Source organism: Salvelinus alpinus, chromosome 7 (genome assembly GCF_045679555.1).
Source record: "Salvelinus alpinus chromosome 7, SLU_Salpinus.1, whole genome shotgun sequence".
NCBI classification, from domain to species: Eukaryota; Metazoa; Chordata; class Actinopteri; order Salmoniformes; family Salmonidae; genus Salvelinus; species Salvelinus alpinus.
This window is the reverse complement of record NC_092092.1, coordinates 56,282,420-56,300,972: the sequence shown is the minus strand read 5'-3', so window position 1 is coordinate 56,300,972 and position 18,553 is coordinate 56,282,420. Positions and strand designations below refer to the sequence as shown.

Here is an 18,553-nt window from a genome sequence, read left to right as displayed (position 1 = left end):
ACTTTTTACTCTATACATTTTCCCTGACACCCAAAAGTACTCGTTACATTTTGAATACTTAGCAGGACAGAAATGGTCTAATTCACACACTTATCAAGAGAACCTCCCTGGTCATCTCTACTGACTCTGATCTGGCGACTCACTAAACACAAATGCTGTGTTTCTGAATGATGTCTGAGTATTGGAGTGTGCCCCTGGCTATCCGTAAATTTAAAAAACAAGAAAATGGTGCCATCTGGTTTGCTTATTATAAGGAATTTGAAATTATTTATATTTTTACTTTTGATACTTAAGTACATTTTTGCAATTACATTTACTTTGATACTTAAGTATATTTAAAACCAAATACTGGACTTTTACTCAAGTAGTATTTACTGGGTGACTTTCACTTTTACTTGAGGTATATTTACTTTTACTCAAGTATGACAATTGGGTACTTTTCGAAACCACTGATGATTAGTTGCTCAAAGAACATACTTTCTGAGTTTCCTATGTCACAACTCTCCATCTTTCAATATGACGTCTAGACTCTCATTATAACCTTGAACAACAGCTGACTCACTTCCTTATTTTAGCAAGTGGTTAGTTAGTGCATTTGCAAGACACAGCTGTAATGGCCTACACAGTATGGCCTGACACAGTGGCCCTATACAAACACTTCTAAAATGCATCCTTCTTCCCTTTCTTGAGGTGTTTGTTTGAGTTTAGGAATAAATAGTTGAAAAATAAACTTCAAGTGGCACTTCAACACAATGGTTGCTGTGGTGAAGCAAAATCAAGGACTTTGTTCATTGCTGTTAATGGGCTTTTCACAGACATACATGAACAAATGAATCCAGTGATTTTAAGGAGGGAAGTTAGTCATCTTTTACTAATCAAACTCTGGCTCATAGCCATCTACCAGCGGCAAGAGAACTTCACAATATTCTGCCGCAATGCTAGCCTCCACACTCTGGCAACTCTTCCTCAAAACCCCCCAGGCAGTCACACCACCAACAACAATGTGCCAAATGTTACCAGGCACGTACACTATGGAGCCATTGAAACCATCTGATCCAGGCCTGTACATAACTTAGAAGATATGGTAAACCACAAACACTGGGAGGAACCACCTGCTGGCATTTCACCCACGACTTCCTGTTTCACAGTGCCAAGCCACCCACCAGAGGTGGCTTAATAAACCTTTAGCAGAGAGACTGGCACACTGTCACATCACTCAGTCAGTTAGCCTGAACATCTTGGGGAAAGCCTCAAAAAGCAAAATACGTATGATGATCATATTGCAAGACATAATTATTACAATAACACCTAGATGAAAAGAAAGATTAAGAGACACAAAACAAAACTCTCACTCTTGGAAAATAAACAGTGATGTCAGAGCTTCAGTCATGATTTCACACCCTTTCTAAATATATTTATCCCAATTCAGTTATTTTCATCCAATTTTGCCAACTGATTAAAGCTTGGTAAGAAACAGGTATTCATACCCACCAATCACAGAAGCAGAAAGTGACATCATCTGGCACTTAATTTCAAGGGACCATCTTAAAACTCTCTTCTTTTCAGAACTTAAAGCGTATTGGACATGGGATTGGGAGCTTAACAATTGGATAAGAGACTTCTATTTCTATCTATAGTCATAAGATTTCTAGAATATATGTATATATGAATAATATGGCTTTTTATAGCACCCATTACAGATCAAAAACATTGTTTTATCCAGACAAGTCTGTAAAGACGAGCAAGTTATTCCACTGAAAATGTGAATAATTATTCACATTAGCAGCACCATCATAGGCACTCACAAAACGTGCGTAAACAAACAAAAAATACTTCACTGGACCTGTTGAATCTTATCTCTCCCCTCTGGTCATATTTGGTACAACAACTTTGTTCACTGTGAATCATTGATAATGATCATTGCATTTTCCACAATGCAATACAGACCCAGGACTTACCTTTGGTCTGAATGGGGATATACAAAGAGGATCAAACCCAAAAATGTACCCTGCACAATCCAGTGTATAACAGGGTCTGGCTTGGTATGATTGTGGTCACACAAGAATCCCAGGATTGTTGTTTTGATTAAGAGTTCCACGAAGGGTTCACGACGACTGTATTAATCAACACTGATGACTATTGGCTAGCTTAGACTTTGATGACTTAGGGTCCACTAGATCATATTTCCACCTTCATTTGTACATACATGATTGTAAGATTGACAGGTTCTCTCAGTTCCTGCTCTTCCTGCCTCAAGTTCGGCGATTGGAGCGTTCGTCGTCAGGGGCGTCAATATGTACCGCACGGCCCTGGCTCTTAGCCTTTGGGACACAGCACAAAAGTTGGGCACAAAAATAAATAAAAAACACTTCTAAGACTTACAGTACCAGTCAAAAGTTTGGACACATCTACTCATTCAAGGGTTTTTCTTTAATTTTACTATTTCTACATTGTAGAATAATAGTGAATACCTCACAACTATGAAATAACACATACACAATCATGCAGTAACCAAAAAAGTGTTAAACTAATCAAAATATATTTTAGATTTGAGATTCTTCAAAGTAGCCACCCTTTGCCTTGATGTCAGCTGTGCACACTCTTGGCCTTCTCTCAACCAGCTTCAAAAGGTATTCCTTTGGAATGCATTTCAATTAACAGGTGTGCCTTGTTAAAAGTTAATTTGTGGAATTTCTTTCCTTCTTAATGTGTTTGAGCCAATCAGTTGTGTTGTGACAAGGTAGGGGTGGTATACAGAAGATAGCCCTATTTGGTAAAAGACCAAGTCCATATTATGGCAAGAAAAGCTCAAAAAAGCAAAGAGAAACGACAGTCCATCATTACTTTAAGACATGAAGGTCGGTCAATCTGGAAAATTGTGCAGTCATAAACCATCCAAGCTCTATGATGAAACTGGCTCTCATGAGGACCACCACAGCAAAGGAAGACACAGAGTTACCTCTGCTGCAGAGGATAAGTTAATTCGAGTTACCAGCCTCAGAAATTGTAGCCCAAATAAATGCTTCACAGAGTTCAAGTAACAGACACATTTCAACATCAACTGTTCAGAGGAGACTGCGTGAATTAGGACTTCATGGTTGAATTGCTGCAAAGAAACCACTACTAAAGGACACCAGAGACGTGCTTGGGCCAAGAAACACAAGCTATGGACATTAGACGAGTGGAAATCTCTCCTTTGGCCAAATTTGAGATTTTTGTTTCCAACCGCTGTGTCTTTGTGAGACGCAGAGTATGTGAACGGATTATCTCTACATGTGTGGTTCCCACTGTGAAGCATGGAGGAGGTGTGATGGTGTGGGGGTGTTTTGCTAGTGAAACCGTCTGTGATTTATTTAGAATTCAAGGCACATTTAACCAGCATGGCTACCACAGCATTCTTCAGTGATAAGCCATCACATGTGCTTTGCGCTTAGTGGGACTATCAGTTGTTTTTCAACAGGACAATGACCCAACACCTCCAGGCTGTGTAAGGGCTATTTGACCAAGGAGAGTGATGGAGTGCTGCATCAGATGACCTGGCCTCCACAATCACCCAACCTCAACCCAATTGAGATGGATTCGGATGAGTTGGACCGCAGAGTGAAGGAAAAGCAGCCAACAAGTGCTCAGCATATGTGGGAACTCTTTCAAGACCGTTGGAAAAGCATTCCAGGTGAAGCTGGTTGAGAGAATGCCAAGGGTGTGCAAAGCTGTCATCAAGGCAAAGGGTGGCTACTTTGAAGAATCTAAAATATATTTTGATTTGTTTAACACTTTTTTGGTTACTACATGATTCCATGTGTTATTTCATAGTTATGATGTCTTCACTATTATTCTACAATGTAGAAAACGGGTAAAAAATAAAGAAAAACCCTTGAATGAGTAGGTGTGTACAAATTTTTGACTGGTACTGTATATATATCTTTTTCAACTTCTATATGCCTAAGTAATTGATGGAGCACAGTCTGTGTGGGTTGGGCCTGAGAGGGCGCCTCCTTGGCTCTGCGGTCCTCCTGAGAGTAGAGCTGTCTGAGACGAGCCCTCTCCAGGCTGTCAGTCTGAGTCTACAGGCTCTCTAAAACACAAACAAACAGGTTCAACATATATACACACACTAAGACAGAAGGTAAACAAATCCATCCTACAGAAGATACACATAAACTACTTTATGCGAATGCACACACATAATTAACAAGCAGAGTTTATAGTTACTCAGAAGTGCAGGGTCTGGGTTGGCCACTAAGGGGGTGATGGAAACATAGGCACCATCCTTTGGGTTTCCTGATAAGATAAACAAATACTTAAAAACAAAGAAGAGCCATGTATAGATAGAAACTCATTTTTTGACAATTAGAAATAGTTTCATAGAGGCCTTGTCCACTCTAGTGGTTCTACTTTCATAGAACTCATGATTAACAGTGCAAAATGTGAGGAAGTAGTCGGCTGGCACACTCCTGAGGCTGCTGGGACAGAAAGAGAAGCTTCAGAGCCTCGTGGTCATCACACAGATCCACCAGCTCTGCAACACACATGCACATAGACACATTTAAGACAAATCTATCTGTCTGCAGAGAGAACCAAGACCGGTTGAATATAACATGCTTGGTGTCCATTAGAGATGGCTCTGTGTGATTTATAGCTGATAGCCTTGCGATGGTCACACCCACTCATCAGCAAGCCCCATTAATGTCAGTGCTAATGAGAGTAGTAATGCTAGCATCACTACTGCAGGAGGCTTGCTCTTGGCCTTGCTCTAACGCAGTGTTGAGTGTAGCAGGAGGTGTAAGCAGACACCATTGGAGTTGACCAGTGTGAAATATTTAACGCCAGCCTCTGGTGAACCCCCCCCCACACACACACGTTTCGGCACCCCCAACCAGATCCATGATTCTCACATCAACACTCTCCATCCACATTCCCTGCTTTAGCTACAACTGTGGCACTAAACTTGGGATAGACTCAAGCCCCACCTTTTCTGTAAGAGCAATGGCCTCCTGGACCATTGGCACAGTAGTATTTCAATCAGGAAACTGTCATCATCACCCCCCAGGCCTCCATTCCACCCTCCCTGATGACCCCTGAAACACTGAAAACATCAAATGTGAAACAAGTTGAATTCATAATATGACTTTGGTCTTACCTCTGTGTTTAATACAGATGAACATCATTCAAGAAGCTGTGAGAAACCAGAGTCCCTCGCGAGAATGAGAAGCCTAAGTCGCAAAAGATTTTTGATAAACATTCCATGGATTGGATACATGATTATGAAGTCATAATATTAATTGCGACGTTAAAGGAGATTGTTCTCTTTTTCTTTTGTTGGTCTTGTCAACAATTTGCTTCTTTCATTTTGGCGCCTGCTTACTGTCTGTCTTAATCTCCGTCTGAACAGGATGTGGTGTTAGTTTTGATGCCAGAGAGCAATCGTACTCCTGCCTATGCCAGCCTTATTACAGTGTGCTGACTAGTGTCATGAGGAGTGAAGGACAAGCTGAATCACACTTACAGACAACACAACAACCGTATCAAGACAATAGCAAATATGAACAATAAACCAAGTCTTATAAAACAGATTTAATATACACTACAAGGCCAAAAGTATGTGGACACTTGCTTGTTGAACATCTCATTCCAAAATCATGGGCATTAATATGGAGTTGGTCCCCCCTTCGCTGCTATAACAGCCTCCACTCTTCTGGGAAGGCTTTCCACTAGACGTTGGAACATTGCTGCAGGGACTTGCTTCCATTCAGCCACAAGAGCAGTAGTGAGGTCGGGCATTGATGTTGGGCAATTAGGCCTGATGCGCAGTCGGCGTTCTAATTCATTCCAAAGGTGTTTGATGGAGTTGAGGTCAGGGCTCTGTGCAGGCCAGTCAAGTTCTTCTCAACAATCAATTTTTTTATGGTCATCATTTTGTGCATGGGGGCATTGTCATGCTGAATAAGGAAAGGGCCTTCCCAAACTGTTGCCGCAAAGTTGGAAGCACAGAATCGTCTAGAATGTCATTGCATGCTGTAGCGTTGATTTCCCTTCACTGGAACTAAGGGGCCTAACTCAAACCATTAAAAACAGCCCCAGACCATTATTCCTCCTCCACCAAACTTTACAGTTGGCCCTATGCATTGGAGCAGGTAGCGTTCTTCCGGCATCCGCCAAACCCAGATTTGTCCATCAGACTGCCAGATGGTGAAGCGTGACTCATCACTCCAGAGAACACGTTTCCACTGCTCCAGAGTCCAATGGCGGCGAGCTTTATACCACTCTAGTTGACGCTTGGCATTGCGCATGGTGATCTTAGTCTTGTGTGCGGCTGCTCGGCCATGGAAACCCATTTCATGAAGCTCCCAATGAACAGTTATTGTGCTGACTTTGGTTCCAGAGGCAATTTGGAACTCGGTAGTAAGTGTTGCAACCGAGTGCTAAAGGCGGTCCCGTTCTGTGAGCTTGTGTGGACGACCACTTCACAGTTGACCGGGGAAGCTCTAGCAGGGCAGAATTTTACGAACTGACTTGTTGGAAAGGTGGCATTCTATGACGGTGCCACGTTGAAAGTCACTGAGCTCTTCAGTAATGCCATTCTACTACCAATGTCTGTCTATGGAGATTGCATGGCTGTGTACTCGATTTTATACACCTACCAGCAACGGGTGTGGCTGAAATAACCGAATCCACTAATTTGAGGGTGTATCCACATACTTTTGTATATATAGTGCATCAAATGATATATACACTGCTCAAAAAAATAAAGGGAACACTTAAACAACACAATGTAACTCCAAGTCAATCACACTTCTGTGAAACCAAACTGTCCACTTAGGAAGCAACACTGATTGACAATAAATGTCACATGCTGTTGTGCAAATGGAATAGACAAAAGGTGGAAATTATAGGCAATTAGCAAGACACCCCCAATAAAGGAGTGGTTCTGCAGGTGGTGACCACAGACCACTTCTCAGTTCCTATGCTTCCTGGCTGATGTTTTGGTCACTTTTGAATGCTGGCGGTGCTTTCACTCTAGTGGTAGCATGAGACGGAGTCTACAACCCACACAAAGTGGCTCAGGTAGTGCAGCTCATCCAGGATGGCACATCAATGCGAGCTGTGGCAAGAAGGTTTGCTGTGTCTGTCAGCGTAGTGTCCAGAGCATGGAGGCACTACCAGGAGACAGGCCAGTACATCAGGAGACGTGGAGGAGGCCGTAGGAGGGCAACAACCCAGCAGCAGGACCGCTACCTCCGCCTTTGTGCAAGGAGGAGCACTGCCAGAGCCCTGCACAATGACCTCCAGCAGGCCACAAATGTGCATGTATCTGCTCAAACGGTCAGAAACAGACTCCATGAGGGTGGTATGAGGGCCCGACGTCCACAGGTGGGGGTTGTGCTTACAGCCCAACACCGTGCAGGACGTTTGGCATTTGCCAGAGAACACCAAGATTGGCAAATTCGCCACTGGCGCCCTGTGCTCTTCACAGATGAAAGCAGGTTCACACTGAGCACATGTGACAGACGTGACCGAGTCTGGAGACGCCGTGGAGAACGTTCTGCTGCCTGCAACATCCTCCAGCATGACCGGTTTGGCGGTGGGTCAGTCATGGTGTGGGGTGGCATTTCTTTGTGGGGCCGCACAGCCCTCCATGTGCTCGCCAGAGGTAGCCTGACTGCCATTAGGTACCGAGATGAGATCCTCAGACCCCTTGTGAGACCATATGCTGACACATGCACATTTGTGGCCTGCTGGAGGTCATTTTGCAGGGCTCTGGCAGTGCACCTCCTTGCACAAAGGCGGAGGTAGCGGTCCTGCTGCTGGGTTGTTGCCCTCCTACGGCCTCCTCCACGTCTCCTGATGTACTGGCCTGTCTCCTGGTAGCGCCTCCATGCTCTGGACACTACGCTGACAGACACAGCAAACCTTCTTGCCACAGCTCGCATTGATGTGCCATCCTGGATGAGCTGCACTACCTGAGCCACTTGTGTGGGTTGTAGACTCCGTCTCATGCTACCACTAGAGTGAAAGCACCGCCAGCATTCAAAAGTGACCAAAACATCAGCCAGGAAGCATAGGAACTGAGAAGTGGTCTGTGGTCACCACCTGCAGAACCACTCCTTTATTGGGGGTGTCTTGCTAATTGCCTATAATTTCCACCTTTTGTCTATTCCATTTGCACAACAGCATGTGCAATTTATTGTCAATCAGTGTTGCTTCCTAAGTGGACAGTTTGATTTCACAGAAGTGTGATTGACTTGGAGTTACATTGTGTTGTTTAAGTGTTCCCTTTATTTTTTTGAGCAGTGTATTTGCAATTTGTGCTGTTCATAACAAATAATCAGCATAAGATTTATAATATACTGTATCTACACTCAGTACATTGAGTATTTCAAACATTAGGAACATTTTGTCATGCCCATTCGCGCTCTGAATGGCACACATACATAGACAAACAACGTCTCAATTGTCTCAAGGCTTAAACATCCTTCTTTAACCTGTCTCATCCCCTTCATCTACACTGATTGAAGTGGATTTAACAAGTGACACCAATAAGCTTTCACCTGGTCAGTCTACGTCATGGAAAGAGCAGGTGTTCTTAATGTTTTGTATACTCAGTGTACATCCATGTTTTTCCTCTCATTTCGAGTTGAAAATATACCCCTTTCACCAGCATCCAATACCTAATCAGCCTGTCTCCAACTGGTTAAAATAGAACATGGCCAGATCAGACCTTTTAACAGACAGTGATTTGGAGGCCCCAGGCACAGGGCAGTCCGAGGTTTTAGTTAGGGATCCACCGATGTGGAAATTCTGGGTCAATACATATTTGATATTTTCTTTATCAAACAATACCTATACTGAACAAAAATATAAATGCAGTGCTATGAAAGGGTGGGATTTTATGTTATTAATTTAATATCAATCAATAAATGGATTAAACTGTCTATTGTTGTCTCAGCCTGTTTTGCTTTTCCTAGGGGTTGGAATTATGCCAGCCATTATAGAGTTCTGGGCAAGGGTGAACCGTTTCATGTTTCAGCTTCAGCTTCTGTAGACTGTAGTTATATTGAACAAAAATATAAACGCAACATATAACTTGTTGGTCCCATGTTTCATGAGCTGAAATAAAAGATCCCAGAAATGTTCCATATGCACAAAAAGCTTATTTCTCAAAAATTGTGTGTACAGATGTGTTTACATCCCTGTTAGTGAGCATTTCTCCTTTACCAAGATAATTAATCCACCTGACAGGTGTGGCATATCAAGAAGCTGATTAAACAGCATGATCATTAATTACACAGGTGCATCTTGTGCTGGGGACAATAAAAGGGCACTTTAAAATGTGCCGTTTTGTCACACAACACAATGCCACAGATGTCTCAAGTTGAGGGAACGTGCAATTGGCATGCTGACTGCAAGAATGTCCAAAAGAGCTGTTGCCAGATAATTTAATGTTCATTTCTTCACCATCAGCAGTAGATCCAACTGGCCTCACAACCGTAGACCACATGTAACCATGCCAGCCCAGGACATCCAGATCTGGCTTCTTTACCTGTGGGATCACCTGAAGGGGGAGGGGTGTTGAGGAGTATTTCTGTCTGTAATAAAGCCCTTTGTGGGGAATAATTCATTCAGATAGGCTAGGCCTGGCTCCCCAGTGGGTGGGCCTATGCCCTCCCAGGCCCACCAATGGCTGTGCCCCTGCCCAGTCATGTGAAATCCATAAATTAGGGTCTAATGAATTTACATGGTCTGATTTCCTTCTGTGAACTGTAACTCAGTGTAACATTTGAAATTGTTGCATGTCACATTTATATTTATATAATAAAAACGTTATGGCCATTCCAGCACAGATAGAAACTTGGTTGCATTTTATGTTCATAAAGCAAATAAGAAAATATGTTAAATTACTTGAATATGGGAAAGATGTAACAATTTTAATTTGCATCAAAAAGTGAGAATTGTATCAGAAATGGGAAAGTTCGGGAAAACATAAGGGAAGATCATCAGGTATGTAGAAAAAAATGTGTGTCCTGAAGAGCTTGTGAGTGTCGTAGAGGGAAACAAAGTATTTCTTAGCTTCGGGAATGGGGTCATAATAGTTTTTTTTTTTTTAAATATTATATTTTTATTTTACCTTTATTTAACTAGGCAAGTCAGTTAAGAACAAATTATTTTTACAATGACGGCCTACACCGGCCAAACCCTAACCAGGACGACACTGGGCCAATTGTGCACCGCCCCTATGGGACTCCTGATCACGGCCGGTTGTGATACAGCCCGGGATCGAACCAGTGTCTATTGTGACGCCTCTAGCACTGTGATGCAGTGCCTTAGACCGCTGCGCCACTCGGGAGCCCACTGCTCAAAGCTAGAGCCAAATTCGCAGGGAGAAAACAGAATCCGCAGTGTTTGTCATAAACAGAGATGGTCACAATTGCTTAATAGCGCATTATTAAACAAAATGATGATGATGTAAGGCCCCAGGCAATTGCCTGAGTTGGTATTAGCTCTGCATACTGATAGGAAAAACTAGAAGCCAGGCACGCGAGGCCCAGGCTACCCTCTGGCCAACCCCACTTCCAGTTCATCGCAAAGATGAGGAGTTTCAGAGAGCAAACATCATAGCCATGGTGATCAACTGTACTGCGCTGATGGAGCGGAAATCACAGAAGATATATGTGGTCGTTGCAGCAGCAGAGAAATATTTTGGGGTGAGAGATTTTAGTGCAGAAGAACTACAGGAAGTTTTGATCCTCCCAGATTCCATCCTCCCAGACCGACAGCATGGTGTAGGATTGTTTAGGGCCAACGTAGTGGGATGGGGTGGTTGGTTTTTGGTGATAGTGTATAGGTGCTGGGTTAAATGGTGGTGCAATTTAAGATTATCCCATTCACCTTTTCGTTTTTGTGACCACAATTTGCATTCCACACTCCGACCTGTGAAAGGCAGTACGCAACACAGCGTCTAGTCTGCTGGAAAGCCACATGAAGAAGAGCGCAAAACATCTCGAGAGTCCATAACAGAACACAGTTGACCTCAGAGACTGCCCTCCATTGGAATCATTGAACACCAAGGGCCCTGTCCAGGAAATTGGCAAAATGCTTTGGTTGTCCGGGTAAGAAGGGTGAAAGAACAGCAAGGTCCATTGTCTTCAGGGTCTCAGTAAGAGTGCTGTGAAATAATTTGAGAGAAAAGGGTATGTTGACCCACTGAATTTCAATCACAGTTTGACAACTCTACGACTTTATTAGCAGAAATGTACATATACAATATGTCAGATTGACCAAGTGAGTCCTCATGATCAAGTTGCACATGAGGATTTACACTGACCTGGGGGTGCAGTACAGTAGGTGTGAGTCTTGGTGTAGCTGTCTGGCCAGCTCTAGCTGGTGATTGTCCATAAGTTTGTCATTGACCACAACTAGCAGTGGCTTGTCTGCACCAAGGGTTTCCAGACAACTACCTGCCCCTGAAAATACAAGACAAGTCATTATAATTCATCAACATCATAGACCAGCACAATGGTATGGTAGTTTACCTAGTTTGTTTCATTTCTTTAAAAAATAGATACACACCAGCATGGCTGATAACCAGGTCGGCACATTTGATATTTTCAGCAATGGAATCCTTGAATCGGAAGGCCTCTAACGTGAGCTCGTGACAGCTGTCTGGATCTGGGAGAATGGAGCCTTGTCCAACCTGCAGGACCAAATGTTGATAGCCGCGGGCTTTCAACTCCTTCAAGAGAGAGATGCATAACTTTCTAGAAATATAACAATGCGAGGGTAGGACACTAGGTAGGTCTAGTCAAATTATTACTGTCTAATTTTTGAGGACAGTTGGCTAGCTAGCTAACGTTAGCTTCTTTAGCCATCACATATCATACTCACTTGAACAGCTTCAGGGGAAGTAACGCGTTCGATTAGGTCATCAAAGCTTGTTGTTCCTACAGTTACAAATACCCTCTTCATGGTTGCTCATGTATCAAATGTAATTTTCAGTACTTGTACTAAAGATGTCCCGTGTGTTTGTTTACAAATTTCAGTAGCCTGACGTCACGTTTTTCTTTCATTTCCTTGGCATTTCCGCTAAAGAATACATCACTCTGCCACCTACAGGTTTGGACATGAACTTGCAGTCTAGACATTTTTTTTCATAAAAATAAGTGTGGCGCTATTGATCTAATGAAGAAACAGTAGTTTGTCTATGACCATTTTGAAAATGCCTCCAGTAGGTAGGTTTCCATTTAATTGGTGACAGATTTTCTTGCGACTATTCTAACATCCGCATAAAGAAATTATGCGCATTTCCCACTAGTGGTGTTTCCACCAAACGGATTTGTTGCCGATAAACATCAGTGCATTTATGTTTTATTTAACATTTTAACTAGGCAAAGGTTAAATAAATAAAAAACATACATGCACTGATTTTTATCGGCAACAAATACGTTTGGTTGATGATATAGTGCACACAAAATTTACTTTTTCGCTTAAGTTTTATGTACCGAATAAAAATACAAAGTTAAATGTGTTTCCATCGCATTTTCAACTCGACGGTTAGTTTTGTCAAAAAAACCTGTTGTGTTAAATAGCAAACGTTGCCTACTCTGGTCTTTGCACGTGTTTTCTAGCCAACAGCTAGCATATACAGTGCGAGTAGGCTGTGCGGGTTGTTTTGTCTATTACGTGATGAGATTATGGGTAAAAACGATCATATTGTATCTGGCAAACGGCAGTCAAGCATCGACCATCATGTCACCAGAATAAGACCCTCGATATATTGGAATGCAGCATCAAACTCATTACCGTGCACTTTCAGCACCCTGTGAAGTTCATCATAATTTATTTAATCTGTAACCTAATAAAGTACATGGTTTCCCGAGTCGTAGTGGGAGGACCACAAGCCATATCATCGCGACTCCAAATGTACTTCGAGATGATTAACTCAATATTTGCGCATTAAGGCGTTTCCACTGGCATTTCCCGCACAATTGATTTTACCGACACAAAAAGATCCCACCATGTTGAACGAACAAATTATGTCGGCATTTATACAATTACGCTGAAACTTCCTGTCTCCATCACAGCTGTTGTGATTTTGTTTAATACAATATGACTTTAGTCGTATAAAAACTGTGGATGGAAACGTTGTTTGACATGTAAAAATACATTTAAAAAAAGCCCCCAGAGCTAGAATAACTGCTTTCAAATAATGTAGAGAATGCTGCCCTCTTGTGGCTGATTGTGTAACAGTATTTGGCCAACCCATAAAACGTTGCAGATAGAAATATACTATATAGAACAGACTATTCTTTCTACATGACAAACTCATATGTTCTACCACATATTCAGAATTGCCCAACCTCAAGGCCACTCGAGTCAGGTCATTTGAATATTGAGCCAGCTCAAAAAGTGCCTGTTCTCATTATGTGCAATGGAAAGACAGACAGCACTTTGCATAAAGTGAATTACATTTGATGTGTAGTAGGAAACAATATTCTATATATAGTGTTTCAGTCTGTAATGAAGTCTAAACCAGAAATGTAAGACAATTTGAATCAGCATACCAAACTTGTGACCACATGATCAGGTCAGTGTCCTTCAATCTTAGTATCAGATTTGTACTACATGGCAGTAATTGTGTTGAAGAGTTGAAAGTATGAGACTGAATGACCACACAGAAACCAACATAAGACTGAAATCATTTAAGGCTCTGTTAATGCAAAACTTACAACAAAAAACTCACTGTAAAGTCAAAAAAGCAAACCCAAAAGCAAGTATAAATGAAAACTTTGATGATTGGATAACAATGTAATTAGATATTAATAAATAGGTTATGAGAAACAAAACAAAACAAATCATAATCTAAAAGTTAGTTTAGGGCCAGAATTTGATCAAACCATGTAACATGACAGTCATCATCCAAATGACCGAGGAACCTGTATCTAAAGCAACCACACAGCTGTAATCAGAAAACAAACATTGATCTACAGTCAACTCAACGTGAATGTCTCATGCTTAGGGGCACATCAACCTGGCTTGACCACACCCGTCAAAAAATTGAAAATTGGGCTGCTTCTATACCACCATACAGTTGGTTTTAGGCCCTATAAAGCGGTGTTTCCCCACTCCAGCCCTCAAGTCAACTAATCATTAAGCCCTCATTAAACATTTTTCCAACCACTTTTTTCACAAGTAAAGTCATACTGTATTAAAACAAAAACATCGACAGCTGTAGTGGAAACAGGAAGCGTCAGTACAATTTTTATAAATGCAGACAGACATTTCGTTCGTTCGACATGGCGGGCTTTTTTGGGATCGGTAAAATGTATTGTGAGAAATAGCGGTGGAAACCCCTTTATATTGATATAATAACCATCATATCGAAGTCAACTTGGAGTCACGCGATGTGGTCCTCCCACTACCACTCGGGAAACCATGCAGTTTATTAGGCTACAGATTAAATAATTGATGAATGTCACAGGGTGGTGAAAGTGCAAGCTGATCTTGATGTTCCTTACCAATAAAAATCAAGGGTCTGATTCTGGTGACATGATGATCGATGCAAAAAAATAATGTATTTTTGTTATCCATAATAATGTAATGTAGACTAGCCTGCCAGCACGGTCTCTGCGGTCTGTTGGCTAGAGTGCACGTGCTAAGACCAGAGTTGGCAGATTTGCTATTTAACACAACAGTTGACAAAACTAACACGTTGAACTTTAGATTTTTATTCCGTACATGAAAACGGTTGCAAGAAAAGTACATTATGTGTGCACTACGTCATCACGCAGTGACTTCAATCTGCAACAAGTCCGTTTTTGAAAATCTGTCGCCAATTGGTCGGAAACCTAGCTAACGACTTGAAATCAGGTGTTTTGGTAAACACTGCTGTAGAGCACAGCAATCGTATATTTACCACGGTTTGATTGAATTCTGTCCCGAGGCCCAAACCTGTATAATGGCTGTTATCACTTCAAAATGAAATACCAGATTTAACAAACCAATTCCAGTACAAAGTAAAACTAGGGGATATAATGACTGAGCACCTTCAAAAAGGGACACTGTGGTCCCGAGCAGATCACTGCTCATTGCCCCAGCACTCCCCTACCCCAAATGAGAAAATAGAAATCCATAGACAACCCTTCATCCTCATAAATCTGTCCTATACACATTGAAAAGTAGGTCTTCCCTGCACCTAAACCATGAAGGCCAGTGAGTCTGCAGGTGAATGTGTTCCACAGTCAAGATATCAAAGGTTGGGCAGGCTCAAGACTCCCTTGAATTGGCTCATGAACAGACAAGAATCTGCCCTCTGGTAAGTAATACTGCCAGCTGGAGAGGTCAGAAGGTGTGATGGAGCTGAAGTGGTTCCTGGGGTCATAGGTCATCAAAGCAGGAACTTTACAACAATGGAAAAAGAAAAAGTACTGTGTTACTGAGAGTAGAGGAAAGACTGAAAACAATAGGTGTTGAGACACTAGTAGATATGAAGATATTACTAAGTAACTAACACCTTTACAATTAAGGAAATTAGCATTTCACCAATATGTAAACTGTGAAACTCAATTACAACGACCAATACCTCAATGTGTGTGTCTGCTGTATGGGTGGGGAAGTTAGTTCTCACAGTGAAGAAAATCTGCTTCCTGTTTTGGAACATCAATTTATATTCAGGATGTTGCGTTTTCCTTTTTCTTTGTCTGGGATCTGCCCTCTCTTGCTTATAGGTCTCTCGTCTCTCTGCTAGTACATAACCATTCACTTCCCTCACTCCTCTTTTCCGCCCCTGTGCTCAATGCTCAGACAGTTGGCTTCTTCACGCCACATTCTTTGTCTGATCTAATGATAACAGGCTAAACCAACGGTTTTATCAGTCCGTGCAGCAAACCCCCTTTCCGTCTGCTTCTTCTAACAGCTGTCATATGGATCCCATTGTGCCACCCCTGATCCTCTCATCTCCCTGCAGATTTTTGTACATGCATTACAAACCCTACACTGCTGCTATCCATGCCCATACGTCTTTTGACAGCCTGTGAATTCTTGCCCGTTGTCAGTGAAAAGCCTATCAGTGTGCATTATCACTTCTTAGTGTTACTATGTGTGTGGAGGGTGAAGTATAGTGCTTCAGCCTCTTACCTGGGAGAGAGTTGTGGAGAGGACAGTGTCCACCTACTCCTTTACTGCACCACACAGGCCGTGCAGCACTGCTCCTGTTTCTCTGGCAGTGTGGCATAGTTCATCTGACGGACGATCTCAGCAAACAGCTCGTCCACCATGGTCTTGCTCTTGGCTGAGGTCTCGATGAAGGGGCAGCCCCACTCCTGAGCCAGGGCCCGGCCGTCTGCACCTGCAACCTCCCTCTCAGACTCCAGGTCCACCTTGTTGCCCACCAGGATCAGTGGCACCTTCTCAAAGCGCTTGACCCGCACTATCTGGTCTCGCATCGGCCTGATGTCCTGAGGTTAGGGATGGATAGAAAGCATATTCTCAGGAACTGTGGGAAAACGTTTGTGCAACATCTATTGCTGCATAGCTCTTCGATGTATATCAATGAGTTAAGTAGCAGACCATTGGCCATTCTTCCAACCTGTTGAGTTTATACAATTTTGGACTTAGCCCATAGTTGTAGGGATTAAGGCAATGGCTGGATCTCTCCAATTGGTTCCTGATTTGTAAACAATGGGGTTACGACTCAAAATGATAGAAGACAACTGAGATTGCCCAGTAGGCCCATTTAAAACATGGGTACAATGCATCTTGACAGCTGGTGATGCTAGCTAGCTCCTTGACATGTGGGTAGGTATTGGTAACAGGTAGTAAGGGCCTTTACCTGAAAAGACTGTTGATTGACGAGACTGTAGACAAGTATGAAACCCTGGCCGTTCTTGATGTACAGGTCTCTCATGGAGGCGAACTGTTCTGTCCCTGCCGTGTCAAGGATCTCCAACACCGAAGGCGACGAGTCCACTTCAATCTCTTTCCGATAGAAGTCCTCAATTGTAGGGTCATATTTTTCGATGAACGTGCCCGTGACAAACTGGACAGTCAGCGCGGACTTGCCAACGCCTCCGCTTCCCAACACAACCACTTTGTACTCCTTCATTAGGGTGCACGAGCTTGACCTGGGCTACTTAGCTGGCTAGCTGGATTGTTATATCCTTTGACAACATTAAATCAAGCAAACCTTGAAAGCACTCCTCTGCAAACTAACAAGTGAACCTCAGTTAAAATGTTAACACGTATGCTTAACAATTGGAAAACATACAATAAGTTAAAACAAAACACAAATCTGGTTAAATACAGAAGTCTTGGACTGAGTAAGCTAGCTAGCAAAGTTGGCTAAATCCACAACGCCCCTCCATGTTCGCTCACGATAAGGAGCCGTATGCCAAATCCTACACAGACAGTAAATATACCTTGACACGAATATGGGCAGAAGTTGCTTTAATCTGCCCCAAAACGGCGCATTAGCTGGCTTGGTGGCTAACTAGCTAAGATGCACAATACGATAATGATTTCCTATTGTCTCCATTTTTGGAGAGCATGTGAATGTGGCTTGCTCACATACTGTTCCACATCATAAACCATACCGGTGCCGCAAAAGCGCAATGCCAACGTCTGCCACGGAGGGTCCCTGGCCTTATTCCGAGCGTGCTGCACTTAACAGCCAGATAGCGTTTAGGAACCTTGGGTTGGAGTTTTAGTCCAATGCTGTCCACAGTACACTGCTTGCGGTTTAGGATGAGAAGGTGGAAGACCTCCCACTCCCTTCCCTAATTTCGTCCTCACGGCCTCTCCCTACTGATACTGCCTCACCCTCGCGACCACCACTGAGCTGTAATGTCTTGTGGAACCGAGTATGTTAGCAGCTCGTATTTTCTTTCCAAATCTATAAAATGAGGGAGCACCAAATTTGTGGTGCGAATACTATATGTTCTAGTCCTCAGCAGGGACATTAAAACGATACACGACAATCCAAAATGCAGGCCATAATGTAAAGGAAGGACCACGGTGGGGAATGTGCAATTTAATTGGTCCTTGAAGAGCGATTGGCATTCCCATTGGTTAAACTATAACTTCAGGCGGGACAGGAGATCGAAACGTTTAGAATTTGCACATAGAAATGTGCTGCATAGAATGGAACTTTCAGGATTCAGTGAAAAAATTTAGTGCGCTATTTACAGAAACGATGTTATATGTTATTGGCAATAAATAATTTGTCTGATATGTCATATATTTTGTGTGTGTATTTATAAGTGTGCTCAAGCTTTTCCCCAGTAGGTGGAATGGGAGACTCCAAACATTGATGTGAATTAGTGTTCTCATCTGCTTTTTTTGGACATCTTTTTCTGGATGCTTTTGCTCAGGATTCTTTTTTTTATAACTCTAAGGTTGACCTCTGTTGATCAGCGTATCAGCAATGCCACAGAGCATAGTCAATGGGCTAGGGGCCAAAACAAAACAGATACCCAGAAGACCACACGAGTGAAACTAACTTCGAATAGGGACACAGACACACTGCTACATTGCCTTTCTCATTTTACAATTTAAAAAAAGG

The 18,553-nt window shown here is 42.5% G+C and overlaps 2 protein-coding genes across 3 annotated transcripts; both read right to left on the bottom strand.

Moving 5' to 3' along the window:
* Positions 1 to 9,845: 9,845 nt before the first annotated feature.
* LOC139581258 (UDP-N-acetylglucosamine transferase subunit ALG13) lies at positions 9,846 to 12,119 on the bottom strand. 2 transcript variants are annotated; one of them, XM_071410822.1, is made up of 4 exons: positions 11,884 to 12,119; positions 11,569 to 11,731; positions 11,324 to 11,462; positions 9,846 to 11,164 (listed from the first exon to the last, which is right to left on the bottom strand). In XM_071410822.1, the coding sequence occupies exons 1-4, from the start codon at positions 11,962 to 11,964 to the stop codon at positions 11,053 to 11,055; spliced, it is 495 nt and encodes a 164-aa protein (XP_071266923.1). In that variant the 5' UTR covers positions 11,965 to 12,119; the 3' UTR covers positions 9,846 to 11,052. The 2 variants fall into 2 exon arrangements, with proteins under 2 accessions (XP_071266923.1, XP_071266924.1); XM_071410823.1 differs by having other exon boundaries at positions 9,906 to 11,164; positions 11,569 to 11,692; positions 11,884 to 12,088.
* Positions 12,120 to 13,682: 1,563 nt separating this feature from the next.
* On the bottom strand, positions 13,683 to 18,008 carry LOC139581257 (ras-related protein Rap-2c). The gene is made up of 3 exons (XM_071410821.1): positions 16,826 to 18,008; positions 16,132 to 16,451; positions 13,683 to 15,394 (listed from the first exon to the last, which is right to left on the bottom strand). Exons 1-2 carry the CDS (start codon positions 17,096 to 17,098, stop codon positions 16,173 to 16,175), a joined length of 552 nt encoding a protein of 183 aa, XP_071266922.1. The 5' UTR covers positions 17,099 to 18,008; the 3' UTR covers positions 13,683 to 15,394; positions 16,132 to 16,172.
* Positions 18,009 to 18,553: the final 545 nt, after the last annotated feature.